The following is a 15,859-nucleotide window of genomic DNA, read 5'->3' as shown; positions in this document are numbered from 1 at the left end:
AAAATCTTGGAATAAGTCAATTCCTTTACAACTTCGGACGAAATAAAGTATTGAATCTCAAATCATCTTTACCGAGGGCAAAGTCAGTTCTTTATTCCTGAAGCATCTTATAGACATCTATAATTTAACGGCTACAACTCTAGAATAAATGGACCTCCCGCTAGAAATGGTACATGGTCAATGCCTACGTAACCAGAAGTTTGATCGAGTCATAAATGTTTGAAATGCTTAGGCATGCACCAAGGTAACTAACTCTCTTCACTGCAAAAGTTGGTTCCATCCTCTACTCTCAGACCAATAGAAATCCTGGGAGGGAGGGAGGGAGGGAGATAGGGAGGGGGGAAAGAGAGAGAGAGGGAGATACAACACAAAGAAAGACCTTGTGTTTTTCACTGCGTGCAGCGTAGGTCAAATACACTCCTTTACTCTATTTTCTCTGTTTCCTCTTGCTGCTCTCTCCCTCTCCTCTCCCTGTCTTCTCTCTCTCCCTCTCCTCTCCCTGTCTTCTCTCTCTCCCTCTCCTCTCCCTGTCTCCTCTCTCTCCCTCTCCTCTCCCTGTCTTCTCTCTCTCCCTGTCTTCTCTCTCTCTCTCCTCTCCCTGTCTTCTCTCTCTCCCTCTCCTCTCCCTGTCTTCTCTCTCTCCCTCTCCTCTCCCTGTCTTCTCTCTCTCTCTCTCCTCTCCCTGTCTTCTCTCTCTCCCTCTCCTCTCCCTGTCTTCTCTCTCTCCCTCTCCTCTCCCTGTCTTCTCTCTCTCTCCCTCTCCTCTCCCTGTCTTCTCTCTCCCTCTCCTCTCCCTGTCTTCTCTCTCTCTCCCTGTCTTCTCTCTCTCTCTCCTCTCCCTGTCTTCTCTCTCTCCCTCTCCTCTCCCTGTCTTCTCTCTCTCCCTCTCCTCTCCCTGTCTTCTCTCTCTCCCTCTCCTCTCCCTGTCTTCTCTCTCTCCCTCTCCTCTCCCTGTCTTCTCTCTCTCCCTCTCCTCTCCCTGTCTTCTCTCTCTCTCCCTCTCCTCTCCCTGTCTTCTCTCTCTCTCCCTCTCCTCTCCCTGTCTTCTCTCTCTCTCTCCTCTCCCTCTCTCTTCTCCCTGTCTTCTCTCTCTCTCTCCTCTCCCTGTCTTCTCTCTCTCCCTCTCCTCTCCCTGTCTTCTCTCTCTCTCCCTCTCCTCTCCCTGTCTTCTCTCTCCCGCTCCTCTCCCTGTCTTCTCTCTCTCTCCCTCTCTTCTCCCTGTCTTCTCTCTCTCCTCTCCCTGTCTTCTCTCTCTCCCTCTCCTCTCCTTGTCTTCTCTCTCTCCCTCTCCTCTCCCTGTCTTCTCTCTCTCTCTCTCCTCTCCCTGTCTTCTCTCTCTCCCTCTCCTCTCCCTGTCGTCTCTCTCTCCCTCTCCTCTCCCTGTCTTCTCTCTCTCTCTCTCTCCTCTCCCTGTCTTCTCTCTCTCTCTCCCACTCCTCTCCCTGTCTTCTCTCGCTCTCCCTCTCTTCTCCCTGTCTTCTCTCTCTCTCCCTCTCCTCTCCCTGTCTTCTCTCTCTCTCTCTCCTCTCCCTGTCTTCTCTCTCTCTCTCTCCTCTCCCTGTCTTCTCTCTCTCTCTCCTCTCCCTGTCTTCTCTCTCTCTCCCTGTCTTCTCTCTCTCCCTCTCCTCTCCCTGTCTTCTCTCTCTCCCTCCCTCCTCTCCGTGTCTCTCTCTCTCTCTCCCTCCCTCCTCCCCCTGTCTTCTCTCTCTCTCTCCCTCGCCGTCTTCCCTCACTTCCTCTCTCTCTCCATCTCTTCTCTCTCTCATATTTCTCTCACCCCTTCTCTGTTCTCTTTGTCCCCCCTCCTCCTATCCCTCTATCTCCTCATCTTCTCCTTTCAGACAGACTTATTCAAAGGGGTCATTACATGTTATAATATAGAAAGCACTAATTAAGAGTTGCAGTAGTGGATCAGCTAATGAGTCTAGAGGGAACCAACAAGCTGTTATTAGTCTGCTACCTCTCTCCTTCTCTCTTTCATTAACTCTCTCTCTAACTCTCTCAAAGTTTCTCCTCTCCCCAACGCCTACAGTTACTACCTTCCCTCCCTCCTTACTCCATCCCTCGTTCCCCTCCTGTTTTTATGGAGAGATAAAAAAAACATTCACACCATCTCTCTACTGCCTCTGACTCAACTGAATGAAAGCGTGCCACTGACCATCACACACATACTGATCATCACACACATACTGATCCTCATTCACATACTGAACATCACTCACATACTGACCATCACTCACATACTGACCATCACTCACATACTGACCATCACTCACATACTGATCATCACTCACATACTGACCATCACACACATACTGATCATCACACACATACTGACCATCACACACATACTGATCATCACTCACATACTGACCATCACACACATACTGATCATCACTCACATACTGACCATCACACACATACTGACCATCACACACATACTGACCATCACATACATACTGATCATCACACACATACTGATCATCACTCACATACTGATCATCACTCACATACTGATCATCACTACTGATCAGTACCTTCGGAAAATATTCAGACCCCTTGACTTTTTCCACATTTTGTTAGGTTGCACATTATTCCAAAATGTATTGAATATTTTTTTCCCTCATCAATCTACACCCAATACCCCATAGTGACAAAGGAAAAACAGGTTTAGAAATGTTCTATAATTTATAAAAAATGAAAAACAAAAATATCACATTTCCTAAGTTGAAGCACCTTTGGTAGCAATTACAGCCTTGAGTTTTCTTTGGTATGACGCTACAAGCTTGGCACACCTTTATTTGGGGTGTGTCTCCCATTGTTCTCTGCAGATCCTCTCAAGCTCTGTCAGGTTGGATGGGGAGCGTTGCTGCACAGCTAGTTTCAGGTCTCTCCAGAGATGTTCGATCGGGTTCAAGTCCGGGCTCTGGCTGGGCCACTCAAGGACATTCAGAGACTTGTCTGTGTGCTTAGGGTTCGTTGTGCTGTTGGAAGTTTAATCTTCACCACAGTCTGAGGTCTGGACCAGGTTTTCATCAAGGATCTCTCTGTACTTTGCTCCGTTCATCTTTGCCTCGATCCTGACAAGTCTCCCAGTCCCTGCCGCTGAAAAACATCCCCACAGCATCATGCTGGTTGTGATGATGCCATGTTTCCTCCAGACGTGACACTTGGCATTCAGGCCAAAGAGTTTAATCTTGGCTTCATCAGAACAGAGAATCTTGTTTCTCATGGTCTGAGAGTCAATAGTGCCTTTTGGCAAACTTCAAGCGGGCTGTCATGTGCCTTTTACTGAGGATTGGCTTCCGTCTTGGCTCTCTACCATAAAGGCCTGATTGGTGGAGTGCTGCAGAGAGGGTTGTCCTTCAGGAAGGCTCTCCTATCTCCACAGAGGAACTCTGGAGCTCTGTCAGTGTGACCATCGGGTTCTTGGTCACCTCCCTGACCAAGGCCCTTCTCCCCCGATTGCTCAGTTTGGCCGGGCGGTCAGCTCTAGGAAGAATCTTGGTGATTCCAAACTTCTTCCATTTAAGAACGGAGGTCACTGTGTTGTTGGGGACCTTCAATGCTGGTACCCTTCCTCAGATCTGTGCCTCGACACAATCCTGTCTCGGAGCTCTACGGACAATTCCTTCCACCTCATGGCTTAGTTTTTGCTCTGACATGCACTGTCAACTGTGGGACCTTATATAGACAGGTGTGTGCCTTTCTAAATCAAGTTGTAGAAACATCTCTAGGATGATCAATGGAAACAGGATGCACCTGAGCTCAACTTCGAGTCTCATAGCAAAGGGTCTGAATACTTATGTAAATGTATTTGTTTTCTTATTCTAATTATTTTGTTACATTTTCTACAAACCTGTTTTTGTTTTGTCATTATGGGGTTTAGTGTTAAGATTGCTGAGGATATTTTTGTATTTAATCTATTTTAGAATAAGGCTGTAGCGTAACAAAATGTGGAAAAAGTCAAGGGGTCTAAATGCTTTCCGAAGGCACCGTACTGTACATCGCAGACACACACGCACGTACGTAAGCACGCAAACACACAGAATGTCAGATAGTGTGCATACTGAACTTCAACCTTTTCTCATTTGATTTAGGCCTACAACTTTCACATGAGGCTTTTGGTGTTCCAGCGTGTTACATTGCTGCTCATGTTAGATATCTTTGTAAGCTCCTCTGACAGGTAATTTATGATTCTATTGTCCCTAGAATGAGGCAACGAGGCGGGGTAGCTCTGGATCTGTGCAGTGTGTCAAGAGTTTTAAAAAGCCCCATATTTTTAGGGATCTCGGTAGAGCCGTAAAGTTTCACAAGAAAGACTGTCATTTGGCTTCGGACTGTGATGTTACCCTCATCCGATTCTCTCTCTCTCTCTCTCTCTCTCTCTCTCTCCTCTTTTTTCAGAGGACTGGATCCAGAGGAATTACTTACACACACACACACACAGAGACACACACTTGACCGCCCGTTTGCTAACACAAGCCCCTCCCATGCCTCTCTATTTGCTTGTAGGGAAAGCACACTCAGACAGAATGTACACCAAGGCTGTGTCTGAAAATGAATGGCACCCTATGCCCTATGTAGTGGATACTTTTGACTAGGGCCCATAGCGCTCTGCTCAAAAGTGGTGCACTATGGGCCCTAGTCAAAAGTAGTGCACTATGCAGGGAAATGGGTGCCATTTGGGATGAGTCCATGGCCTTTACTTACATGCCTCTTTGTTTTACTGCCCAGCGGTTTACTGTGCTTGTCTAACCTCCTAAAGCCACTAAACCCACAGCGGCTGATATTACTGTGTGTTAGCTAATCTCAGCCACTCCTGTTGACTGTAACAGGCTGCAGTACAAAGAGCTAGGAGATAGAGGTGGTCGTGCTGAGAAGGTCAGATACACTACTCATCTGAGCTGAACATTTAAAGGGGCGGTCCAGTTCTGACCCTACTGGTTATGGTTCTTGTAATTACAGGCCAAATACACGTGGCTATAAAGTTACACACTGACATTGGTTAAATATCTTTGCTGTGACTGAGCAAAATTTACAAAAACAAGTTTCTGGCCAACCCTGTATTTAGCCAAGACCCACTGTACTGGCCAACTATTTGGGAAAGAGTTTAGTAACACAGGTCAGAGTGGATTGAGGTTTATCTGAGACACACTTGTTGTTCAGCACAGTCCTGCCTTCTTTTAACTTTGTCCTAACCCTCAACTAACCTTCCCCTAACCTTTCCCTCCCCCAATACAGCAGTACTGAATCTTAAAGCAGATCCTCCCTCTTTAACTTCAACCTTCCAACAACCTTCCCCTCCCCTCATACCAACAGTCATTTTGTGAGGACAACCCAACTAACCCCCGTGTCGTTAACCCTTCACAACCTTCCCCTCCCCTCATACCAACAGTCATTTTGTGAGGACAACCCAACTAACCCCTGAGTCGTTAACCCTTCACAACCTTCCCCTCCCCTCATACCAACAGTCATTTTGTGAGGACAACCCAACTAACCCGTGTCGTTAACCCTTCACAACCTTCCCCTCCCCTCATACCAACAGTCATTTTGTGAGGACAACCCAACTAACCCCTGAGTCGTTAACCCTTCACAACCTTCCCCTCCCCTCATACCAACAGTCATTTTGTGAGGACAACCCAACTAACCCGTGTCGTCAACCCTTCACAACCTTCCCCTCCCCTCATACCAACAGTCATTTTGTGAGGACAACCCAACTAACCCGTGTCGTTAACCCTTCACAACCTTCCCCTCCCCTCATACCAACAGTCATTTTGTGAGGACAACCCAACTAATCCCGTGTCGTTAACCCTTCACAACCTTCCCCTCCCCTCATACCAACATTCATTTTGTGAGGACAACCCAACTAACCCCCGTGTCGTTAACCCTTCACAACCTTCCCCTAACCTTCCCCTCCCCTCATACCAACAGTCATTTTGTGAGGACAACCCAACTAATCCCGTGTCGTTAACCCTTCACAACCTTCCCCTCCCCTCATACCAACAGTCATTTTGTGAGAACAACCCAACTAACCCCCGTGTCGTTAACCCTTCACAACCTTCCCCTAACCTTCCCCTCCCCTCATACCAACAGTCATTTTGTGAGGACAACCCAACTAATCCCGTGTCGTTAACCCTTCACAACCTTCCCCTCCCCTCATACCAACAGTCATTTTGTGAGGACAACCCAACTAACCCCTGAGTCGTTAACCCTTCACAACCTTCCCCTCCCCTCATACCAACAGTCATTTTGTGAGGACAACCCAACTAACCCGTGTCGTTAACCCTTCACAACCTTCCCCTCCCCTCATACCAACAGTCATTTTGTGAGGACAACCCAACTAACCCGTGTCGTTAACCCTTCACAACCTTCCCCTCCCTTCATACCAACAGTCATTTTGTGAGGACAACCCAACTAACCCCCGTGTCGTTAACCCTTCACAACCTTCCCCTCCCCTCATACCAACAGTCATTTTGTGAGGACAACCCAACTAACCCTGTGTTGTTAACCCTTCACAACCTTCCCCTCCCCTCATACCAACAGTCATTTTGTGAGGACAACCCAACTAACCCCGTGTCGTTAACCCTTCACAACCTTCCCCTCCCCTCATACCAACAGTCATTTTGTGAGGACAACCCAACTAACCCGTGTCGTTAACCCTTCACAACCTTCCCCTCCCCTCATACCAACAGTCATTTTGTGAGGACAACCCAACTAACCCCCGTGTCGTTAACCCTTCACAACCTTCCCCTCCCCTCATACCAACAGTCATTTTGTGAGGACAACCCAACTAACCCCCGTGTCGTTAACACTTCACAACCTTCCCCCAACCTTCCCCTCCCCTCATACCAACAGTCATTTTGTGAGGACAACCCAACTAACCCCTGAGTCATTAACCCTTCACAACCTTCCCCTCCCTCTCCCTCCTGAGAGAGTGTGCACGTGTGGCTCCTAAGTGGTCACTGTGTTAGATCTACAACCTATGAGAGAATGTAAAGACCCTGTACACTAACACTACAGCTGTTAAACCTTCAGCAGTTCTTAAGCTGAGCCCAGGTCAGTTTTAGCAGTAGAATTTAGTACTGTATTTACGTAACGTCGACCACTGCTCTTATCCAGGAACAGATAACATCAGCACCATGAACTTCTACGTTTCATAAAACATTGACTCTTAAAAGAAGAGGAGAGTCTTGAAAGAGGAAAAGTCAGGTTGAAAGAGTGAACATGAGAATGATGAGAATTTTGTGTGTGTGTGTTGTGTGTCTGCATGTCTGTGTGTGTGTGTGTGTGTGTGTGTGTGTGTGTGTGTGTGTGTGTGTGTGTGTGCGCGCGCGTGTGTGTGTGTGTGCGCGTGTGTGTGTCTGCGCATGTGTGTGTGTGTGTATATGACTCTCTTGCATGTCCTATCCATAGTCTCAACTCATTCCTCACACACCAAACAGAGGCCCATGTTTTCTAACTAAAGCCCATTCAACCAAAAACCACTTAGACCCCTAAAATAATATCCAGACAGACACACACACAGACAAAGACACACATGCACACGTTAATGCTAGAATAACACTCCAGTCTGGTGAATGACACCAGAATGAGAAGTTGACACAACGCACGCTCATTTGGGAAAATAATAGGCCTGCTTCTCAACATAAGACAACTTATTGTGACTAACAGACAAGGTGTGTGCGCGTGTGTGTCAAAATCATGAAACACCCCATGCTACACATTTCTCTATGCTATACAGTGCAGTGCATTCCTGATGTTTCTCTCTGCTATACAGTGCAGTGCATTCCAGATGTGTCTCTCTGCTATACAGTGCAGTGCATTCCAGATGTGTCTCTCTGCTATACAGTGCAGTGCATTCCAGATGTTTCTCTCTGCTATACAGTGCAGTGCATTCCAGATGTGTCTCTCTGCTATACAGTGCAGTGCATTCCAGATGTATCTCTCTGCTATACAGTGCATTGCATTCCAGATGTTTCTCTCTGCTATACAGTGCATTGCATTCCAGATGTTTCTCTCTGCTATAGTGCAGTGCATTCCAGATGTTTCTCTCTGCTATACAGTGCAGTGCATTCCAGATGTTTCTCTCTGCTATAGTGCAGTGCATTCCAGATGTTTCTCTCTGCTATACAGTGCAGTGCATTCCAGATGTTTCTCTCTGCTATACAGTGCAGTGCATTCCAGATGTTTCTCTATGCTATACAGTGCAGTGCATTCCAGATGTTTCTCTATGCTATACAGTGCAGTGCATTCCAGATGTTTCTCTCTGCTATACAGTGCAGTGAATTCCAGATGTTTCTCTCTGCTATACAGTGCAGTGAATTACAGATGTTTCTCTCTGCTATACAGTGCATTGCATTCCAGATGTTTCTCTCTGCTATACAGTGCAGTGCATCCCAGATGTTCCCTAAGCTGGCTGGTATAGGACCCCTGGCAGTGTGTGTGGGCAAGCGGGCGGCGAATGGGAGTGTGTGTGTCTCCGTGTGTGTGTGTCTATGTGTGTGTGTTTGTGTGTGTTCCACAGACGGGCTGGTTTAGCAGCCTCAGGCAATGTGTTTGTGTACATGTGTGTATCTGTGTGTGTATGCCTGCATGTGTGTGTGTCTATGTGTGTGTACATGTGTGTGAATGTGTGTGTATGCATGTCTGCCTGCATGTGTGTGTGTGTCTGTGTGTGCGTCTGCGTGTATGCATGGGTGTGCGTGTGTGTGTGTGTTTGTGTGTTCCACAGACTGGCTGGTTTATCAGCCTCAGGCAATGTCTGTGTGTCTGTGTGTCTGTGTCTGTGTGTGTGTGTGTGTGTGTGCGTGTGTGTGTTTGTGTGTTCCACAGACTGGCTGGTTTATCAGCCTCAGGCAATGTCTGTGTGTCTGTGTCTGTGTCTGTGTGTGTGTGTGTGTGCGCGTGTGTGCGTGTGCGCGTGTGTATGTGTGTGTGCGTGCGTGAACATACCGTACCTTAAAAAATGATTCACACCCGTTGACTTTTTCCACGTTGTTGTTACGGCCTGAATTCAATATGGAATAAATTTAGATGTTTTCTTCACTGGCCTACACACAACACCCCATAATGTCAAAGTGGAATTATGTTTTTAGACATTTCTACTAAATCATTGAAAATGAAAAGCTGAAATGTTTTGAGTCAATAATTATTCAACCCCTTTGTTATGGCAAGCCTAAATAAGTTCAGGAGTAAACATTTGCTTAACAAAACATAATAATGAACTCACTCTGTGTGCAATAACAGTGTTTTAACAAGATTTCTGAATATCTATCTCCCTCAGTCAAGCAGGGAATTTCAAACACAGATTCAGACACAAAGACAGGGAGGTTCCAATTTTACAATTGGTAGATGGGTAAAAAAAACAGACATTGAATATCCCTTTGAGCATGGAGAAGTTATTAATTACACTTTGGATGGTGTATCAATACACCCAGTCACTATAAAGATACAAGTGTCCTTCCTAACTCAGTTGGCAGAGAGGAAGGAAACCACACAGGGATTTCAACAGGAGGCCAATGGTGACTTTAAAACAGTTACAGAGTTTAATGGCTGATAGGAGAAAACTGAGGATGAATCAACAACATTGTATTTACTCCACTATACTAACCTAATTGACAGAGTGAAAAGAAGGAAGCCAGTACATGCATCCTGTTTGCAACAAAGCATTAGAGTAATACTGCAACAAAAATGTGGCAAAGCAATTTACTTTTTGTCCTGAAAAAAACCCAGAATGGAGCTTAGCACAGGCAAAATCCTAGAGGAAAACCTGGTTCAGTCTGCTTTCCAACAGACACTGGGAGATTGACCTTTCAGCAGGACAATAACCTACAACACAAGGCCAAATCTACACTGGAGTTACCAAGAAAACAATTCATGTTCCTGAGTGGCCAAGTTACAGACTCAAATCTATTTGAAAATCTACGGCAAAACCTGAAAATGGTTGTCTAGCAATGTTCAACAACCAATTTAACAGAGATTTAATAATTTTGAAAAGAATATTGGGCAAATGTTGCACAATCCAGGTGTAGAAAGCTCTTAGAGACCCAGAAAGATTCATAGCTGTAATCGCTGCCAAAGGCGCTTCTACAAAGTATTGATTCAGGGGTGTGAATTCTTATGTAAATGAGATATTTCTGAAAATGGATTGAATCCATTTATAATTCAGGATGTAACACACCAAAATGTGGAATAAGTCAAGGGGTATCTTTCTGTAGGCGCTGTGTGTGTGTGTGTGTGTGTGTGTGTGTGTGTGTGTGTGTGTGTGTTCCACAGACTGGCTCAGCCTCAGGCAGTCTCTTTGTTCCTCCTGCAGTGACTTTCTAAGTCAGTGCAGGCTCTGGTCCAAGACTACCACAGGAGAAAGTGTTAGGAACAGATGTCTACCTCCATCATTCCTCTATTCGCAGGGTCATACAGCAATTTGTATGTCGGCACTTTGTCATATATACTACACCCTATTCCCTATATAGTGCACTACTTTTGACCAGAGGCCTAAAGGCCCTGGTCAAATGTAGTGCACTATATAGGGACTAGGGTGCCACTTGCGACGCAGTCATGGTGCCTAAGCTGTGAGTGCTGTATTGTTCCTGTCTCTGAGATGACAAAGGACTTTTGCTTCGGCTAATAGAAAATGGGGGCTAGAGGCATGCATGTGTGGGTCTGATCCTAGATGAGATGTACTCCTACTGGAAGATTCTTTGTGAATATGGGACCTGGCGTCCCCTTTTCAATGAACCCCTATCACCAGTATCTGGGTTAAGACTAAATAACAAACAAGAAAGTCTCACTTTTTTGCTGTAAAATAGATAGAAGATGCAGAACTAGAGCATATCGTGGCATTGTGTGATGTGGTGCAAATGTCTTTATGTTAAGCAGAGAAGACCCAAGGGAAGAACTCAGTTTAGTTCATATCACTCTGAGAGCGTCCAGGTTCATTCAGCTCTTCACATTACTTTCGAAGGTACTATAGTCATTTGAAAATACATATTTTTCAGAGTATTCACATTACAGGACCTTTTTTACTAAAGTCAGGTTGGATGCAATAAACCCTGTGTGTGAAAACCTCCTCCCAGTGAACACATAATCAGCGTATGAGACCGACGTGGGAATTGAACCGACAACCTTGATCTTCCCGCAGCCAGCACCACAGCATCACTGAGCCACCTGGCAGCAGTCCCAGTGACCAGACAATGTCTGGCTTAGCCACACATTCCCCATGAATTCACTTCCTAGCAGCTTTCATCCCACACCCACTAACACAGAGAAACCCAAAACAAGACTCCAACGAACACTATGCAGACTATAGTCTATAGATACTACAGATATATCAGCCATGTTAATGTAGCTCAGGTGTAAGTCATGAACTGGTTTAGTCACACATCCACTAACACAGAGAAACCCAAAACAAGACTCCAATGTACAGACTATCCACCGTGTCTGTGTAGCTTAATGCAGCTCTATCACTCATCCAGACATGTCTAAGTCAGGAACATGAACAGCACTAGACACACATCCTCAACAAGAGAGACACAGAAGCATCCAATTCTACAATCTTGGACTTAACATGACTGCATCAGTCAAGACTAGGGGAGACAGGCTGAATCATTCTGGAAGTTTTAAACAAAGAGTCAAACATACTGTGTACTCAAAAAATTAAAAGTTATGGCATCTCCCAAAAAGACCAAAAGCAAGCTTTGACAAACCCTGAATGAGGTCAAAATGTGTCAGCTTTAAAAATAAATAAGAAAATACAGTATTTTTGGGAGATGCCATCACATGGAATATATGACATTCCCCAGGTAAGCACCCCATTCCATACAAATCCTCCTAGTAGCACTGGAATATCTAAACTGAACATACTGAGTCAGGGGCGACATGTTCCCCCCCACATTCTGAAATTGCATTTTTGTCCCCCCCAGTTTTATCATAGGAATGTGATACAAAACGAGACAACGATGTGCTTTAGGACCATGTGGACGCCTCCGAGTAGTCGGATAGGCTGTTTGGCATGTTAATCTGACTGTATTTATCAAAATAAAATGAAACAACTTTCTATTTTACTTTCACCCTTCTAAACCAAAGTTGCGCTCCTGTACTGTATTTGATACTGAGTCCTAAGTCAAGTCCCTATAGCAGCAGGTCTGGGGACCGACATGGTCACAGTGATGTTGCTGACTGAACCATCCTGGTTGAATGATTCTCAGTATCAGAAGGGAATAAGCAGGGAATCCTGCGTTCTACAGCCAGGATTTCTGGGAAACTTGGGAAAGTTACCAGAATTTTGCAACCTTAATAGTGATAGTTAGTCAACACTGATTCAGTCCGTTCTAATGTGATAGGTTGTGATAATGTGAGTGACCAACACTTTCCCGACCCCAGTACAGGGTCCATCTCTACAGAAAGGTTATGGCCTGAAAACCTGTGTTTTAAAGGAAATGTCTCATTGCTGTGTGCCTAAAAAAATGGGACAGATATTCTGTCAGGCTCTGCCTCTTTATACCACTTGTTCTCTCTTCAATAGCCTCTCTGGCATTTAACTGCGTGTCTGAAATTCACAGACAAATGTAATGCTATTCATCTCTATTCAACTAACCCATGGGCCAAGTGACAGACCAGTATTTTCTATTGAATTTGGTGCTTCAAAAAAAGTTCTGGGCCATACAACCATACAAATTCCAGACAAATACTTCAGGAGAAATCCAACTTGAAACATTCAGACATGTTTCTGCGTATAATTAGGGATCATTTGTCCTGATATTGGTCAGATGCGAGCTTTTCAAAACATCATGTACTCAACATTTTAACCAGAATTTTGTGGTTCCTGATCCAAAAGGCCAAATTGAGAGCAAAAAAACAAGATAGCTTTATTATCCTGAGCTCTTCAGCCCAACGCCAGATGGATCAGCAGGAGCACGCTGCTTTATTGAATCAAACTGGAGAAAAGGTTCCACATGTGAGACGATGCAGAGAGAAGAATGCATTGTATCCTGGACCTCTCAATATCTTCTCACATAGTGTATACGATAGAAAAAGACATTTGGGGACTTTTCCTACTGCTTAGAAATAGTTGTTCTTTTGACATGTCATGTGTGTCTCATTTGTTGTCTACACCCCAAAAACACCCCATCTTTCTCTCCCTTACTCCCACACGCCACTCACAGCAGACTCACTCAGAGGATCAGGTTTTCCATTGTGTGTGTGTGTGTGTGTGTGTGTGTGTGTGTGTGTGTGTGTGTGTGTACCCACCTGGTCGTCGTATCTGTAGGTAAGGAACTGGTCCTCGGTAGCGTCCTCCAGGAAACTTCCCTGAGGGGACAGAGCAAACTCAGGCAGGAACACGGCACCCTGGGTCTGGCTCTGGGTCGCTCCACACTGGGGAGACAGGAGGTAGAAAATAAACATATGAATAGAAAACTTGAAATCCCCCAAGAAGAGATCCCTGGTAACTCTGTTTCCCAAGAAGAGATCCCTGGTAACTCTGTTCCCCAAGAAGAGATCCCTGGTAACTCTGTTCCCCAAGAAGAGATCCCTGGTAACTCTGTTACCAAAGAAGAGATCCCTGGTAACTCTGTTAGAGGTTTTACCTGAATAGAGCTAATAATGTGAACTTCTTCCAACACACACACACACACACACGAGCACGCACGCATGCGCGCACACACACACACACACGCATGTGTGTCATCATTGTGCAAATGTGCAGAGCAACATTCACTCCTCTCAGCTGCAGACTCAGCTCCAAGACGACGTAGTGCTAGTCACCGTAGCTCTCAGAACAGACCGTAAATCACACTACTAATCTATGTGATGTTCATTAGAGGAGAGAAACCTGGACCTAAGTCTTGTTTAATAAACAGATGCAGTGATATCGTCTCCCCAAGTAGACCGGGGTTGGTTTCGTATTCACACTGTGTGTATACACAGGAGAGACTAGCTGTGCTCCAGCTAACATCACTGAATTCTGTGGCGAACACGGCATTCTTCCTGAAATTGTGCAAATCACACACACACACACACACACACACACACACACACACACACACTGAGAAGAGAGTCAGACACACACTCTTTCATCAGTAACTTGGTGGGTGTCTGACAGGACACCAGCTGAGAGGCAGGACTCCAGTCTTCTCCCACTGAGCTGTCCTCCAGACAGACACAACCCTGCACCCAGACTCCAGCCTAAACAAAGCCCATGTGTGAAGCCCCCCCCCTTCGTCCCCCACCCCACCCGGACACACAAAGCACACTGCCATCTGTATGAACTGGGGTTGCATCACAAATGGCACCCTATTCCCTATATAGTGCACTGGTTTTGACCAAAACTCAATGGGCGCTGGTCTAAAGTAGTGCACTATGAAAGGAATATGGATCCATTTGGGGTGCATCCTGTGACCCCCCCCCCCCCCTATATATAAGTCTGGACCAGAGGAACCAAAATAAACACAGACACACGTAAGTCCCTCAGGTGTCGACAGACATGACTTTTAAGTAGGGTGCCCATTCTGTCTGAAAGGGTTAAAACAGTAGTTACCCTGGAAACAGGCTGGCTGGTGGAGACACTGATGTTGTCAGATTCAGACAGCAGGCTCTGAGTCCACTGGGTTTGACAGGCATTACCACAGGCAGAGTAGAACAGACACAATGTTGAGTCACTAAGAGACAAATACATACATATTGTTTATGATTCAGTGCAGTCGCTCCAAATACCATAGAATAATCAGAGAGATAGCCTTCAGTCTCTGATCAAACTGGTCTTGCACTACAGAATAGGTTCTGTCTGGTCCATAAATTATAGAAAGTGCCTGTACCCTTGAACACACGTTCACACGTGCAAACACACACACACACACACAGATGCTGGACCCTCCTCACAGCACTCCAAAACACTATCAAGCAGCACACACCCAAAGTGTCTACATCCCCTGTAAAGGTTTGGAAAGAAGCCATGAGTCACATTTGGAGCAGCAATCCGTCTATGCCCACATCTGGCCAGACTCACACTCTCTCTAACACACACCTGCATGCACACACACTCACACCTGCATGTATGCACACACACACACACACACACGCACACACTCTCCCGCTGTGAAGTCACTGGGTCATGGCGTAACAGCCCACCATAACAGCAAGACCTCTAATTGAGTTTACACACCACTAGAGTGACCGTGTCTGGTGTCTGGGCTATCCTGCCCTTTGGAGGGCACAGCTGGTCTCTCTCTCCCTCTCTCTCACACCCTCTCGGACTCTCTGTCTCTCTCTTTTTCTGTCTATCTCTATCTCTCTGTAACTCTCTTTCTCTCTCTCTGTCTCACTCTCCCGGTCTCTCGATCTCTTTTGCAAGGGTCATGCATCGCTTCAATGTCTGTAGGGACAGAGAAATCACCACTAAGTATAGCTTACACAACACCCCAGAGTGTGTCTGTGGTGTGTGTGTGTGTACATGTGTGTGTGTGTGAGTGTGCGTGCGTGCGTGCATGCGTGGTGTATGTATGTGTATGCACGTGTGTGTGAGTCTGTGTATGTATGTATGTATGTATGTATGTATGTATGTACAGTGGGGAGAACAAGTATTTGACACACAGCCGATTTTGCAGGTTCTCCTACTTACAAAGCATGTAGAGGTCTGTAATTTTTATCATAGGTATACTTCAACTGTGAGACACAGAATCTAAAACAAAAATCCAGAAAATCACATTGTATGATTTTTAAATAATTTATTAGCATTTTATTGCATGACATAAGTATTTGATCACCTACCAACCAGTAAAAATTCCGGCTCTCACAGATCTGTTAGTTTTTCTTTAAGAATCCCTCATGTTCTCCATTCATTACCTGTATTAACTGCACC

The 15,859-nt window shown here is 45.6% G+C and overlaps 1 protein-coding gene across 1 annotated transcript in view; it reads right to left on the bottom strand.

The window, feature by feature from the left end:
• The window catches only part of LOC110506865 (ADAMTS-like protein 3), a 224,875-nt gene that overhangs the window by 185,254 nt on the left and 23,762 nt on the right, over positions 1 to 15,859 (bottom strand). Inside the window, exon 3 of the mRNA XM_090239130.1 lies at positions 13,252 to 13,377. Coding sequence (XP_090095256.1) covers positions 13,252 to 13,377 — 126 coding nt within the window. The remainder of the gene's footprint in view (positions 1 to 13,251; positions 13,378 to 15,859) is intronic.

Source organism: Oncorhynchus mykiss, chromosome 6 (genome assembly GCF_057628025.1).
Source record: "Oncorhynchus mykiss isolate SJ-2025 chromosome 6, ASM5762802v1, whole genome shotgun sequence".
In the NCBI taxonomy this organism is placed as follows: Eukaryota; Metazoa; Chordata; class Actinopteri; order Salmoniformes; family Salmonidae; genus Oncorhynchus; species Oncorhynchus mykiss.
This window is presented reverse-complemented; position numbering and strand designations above follow the sequence as displayed.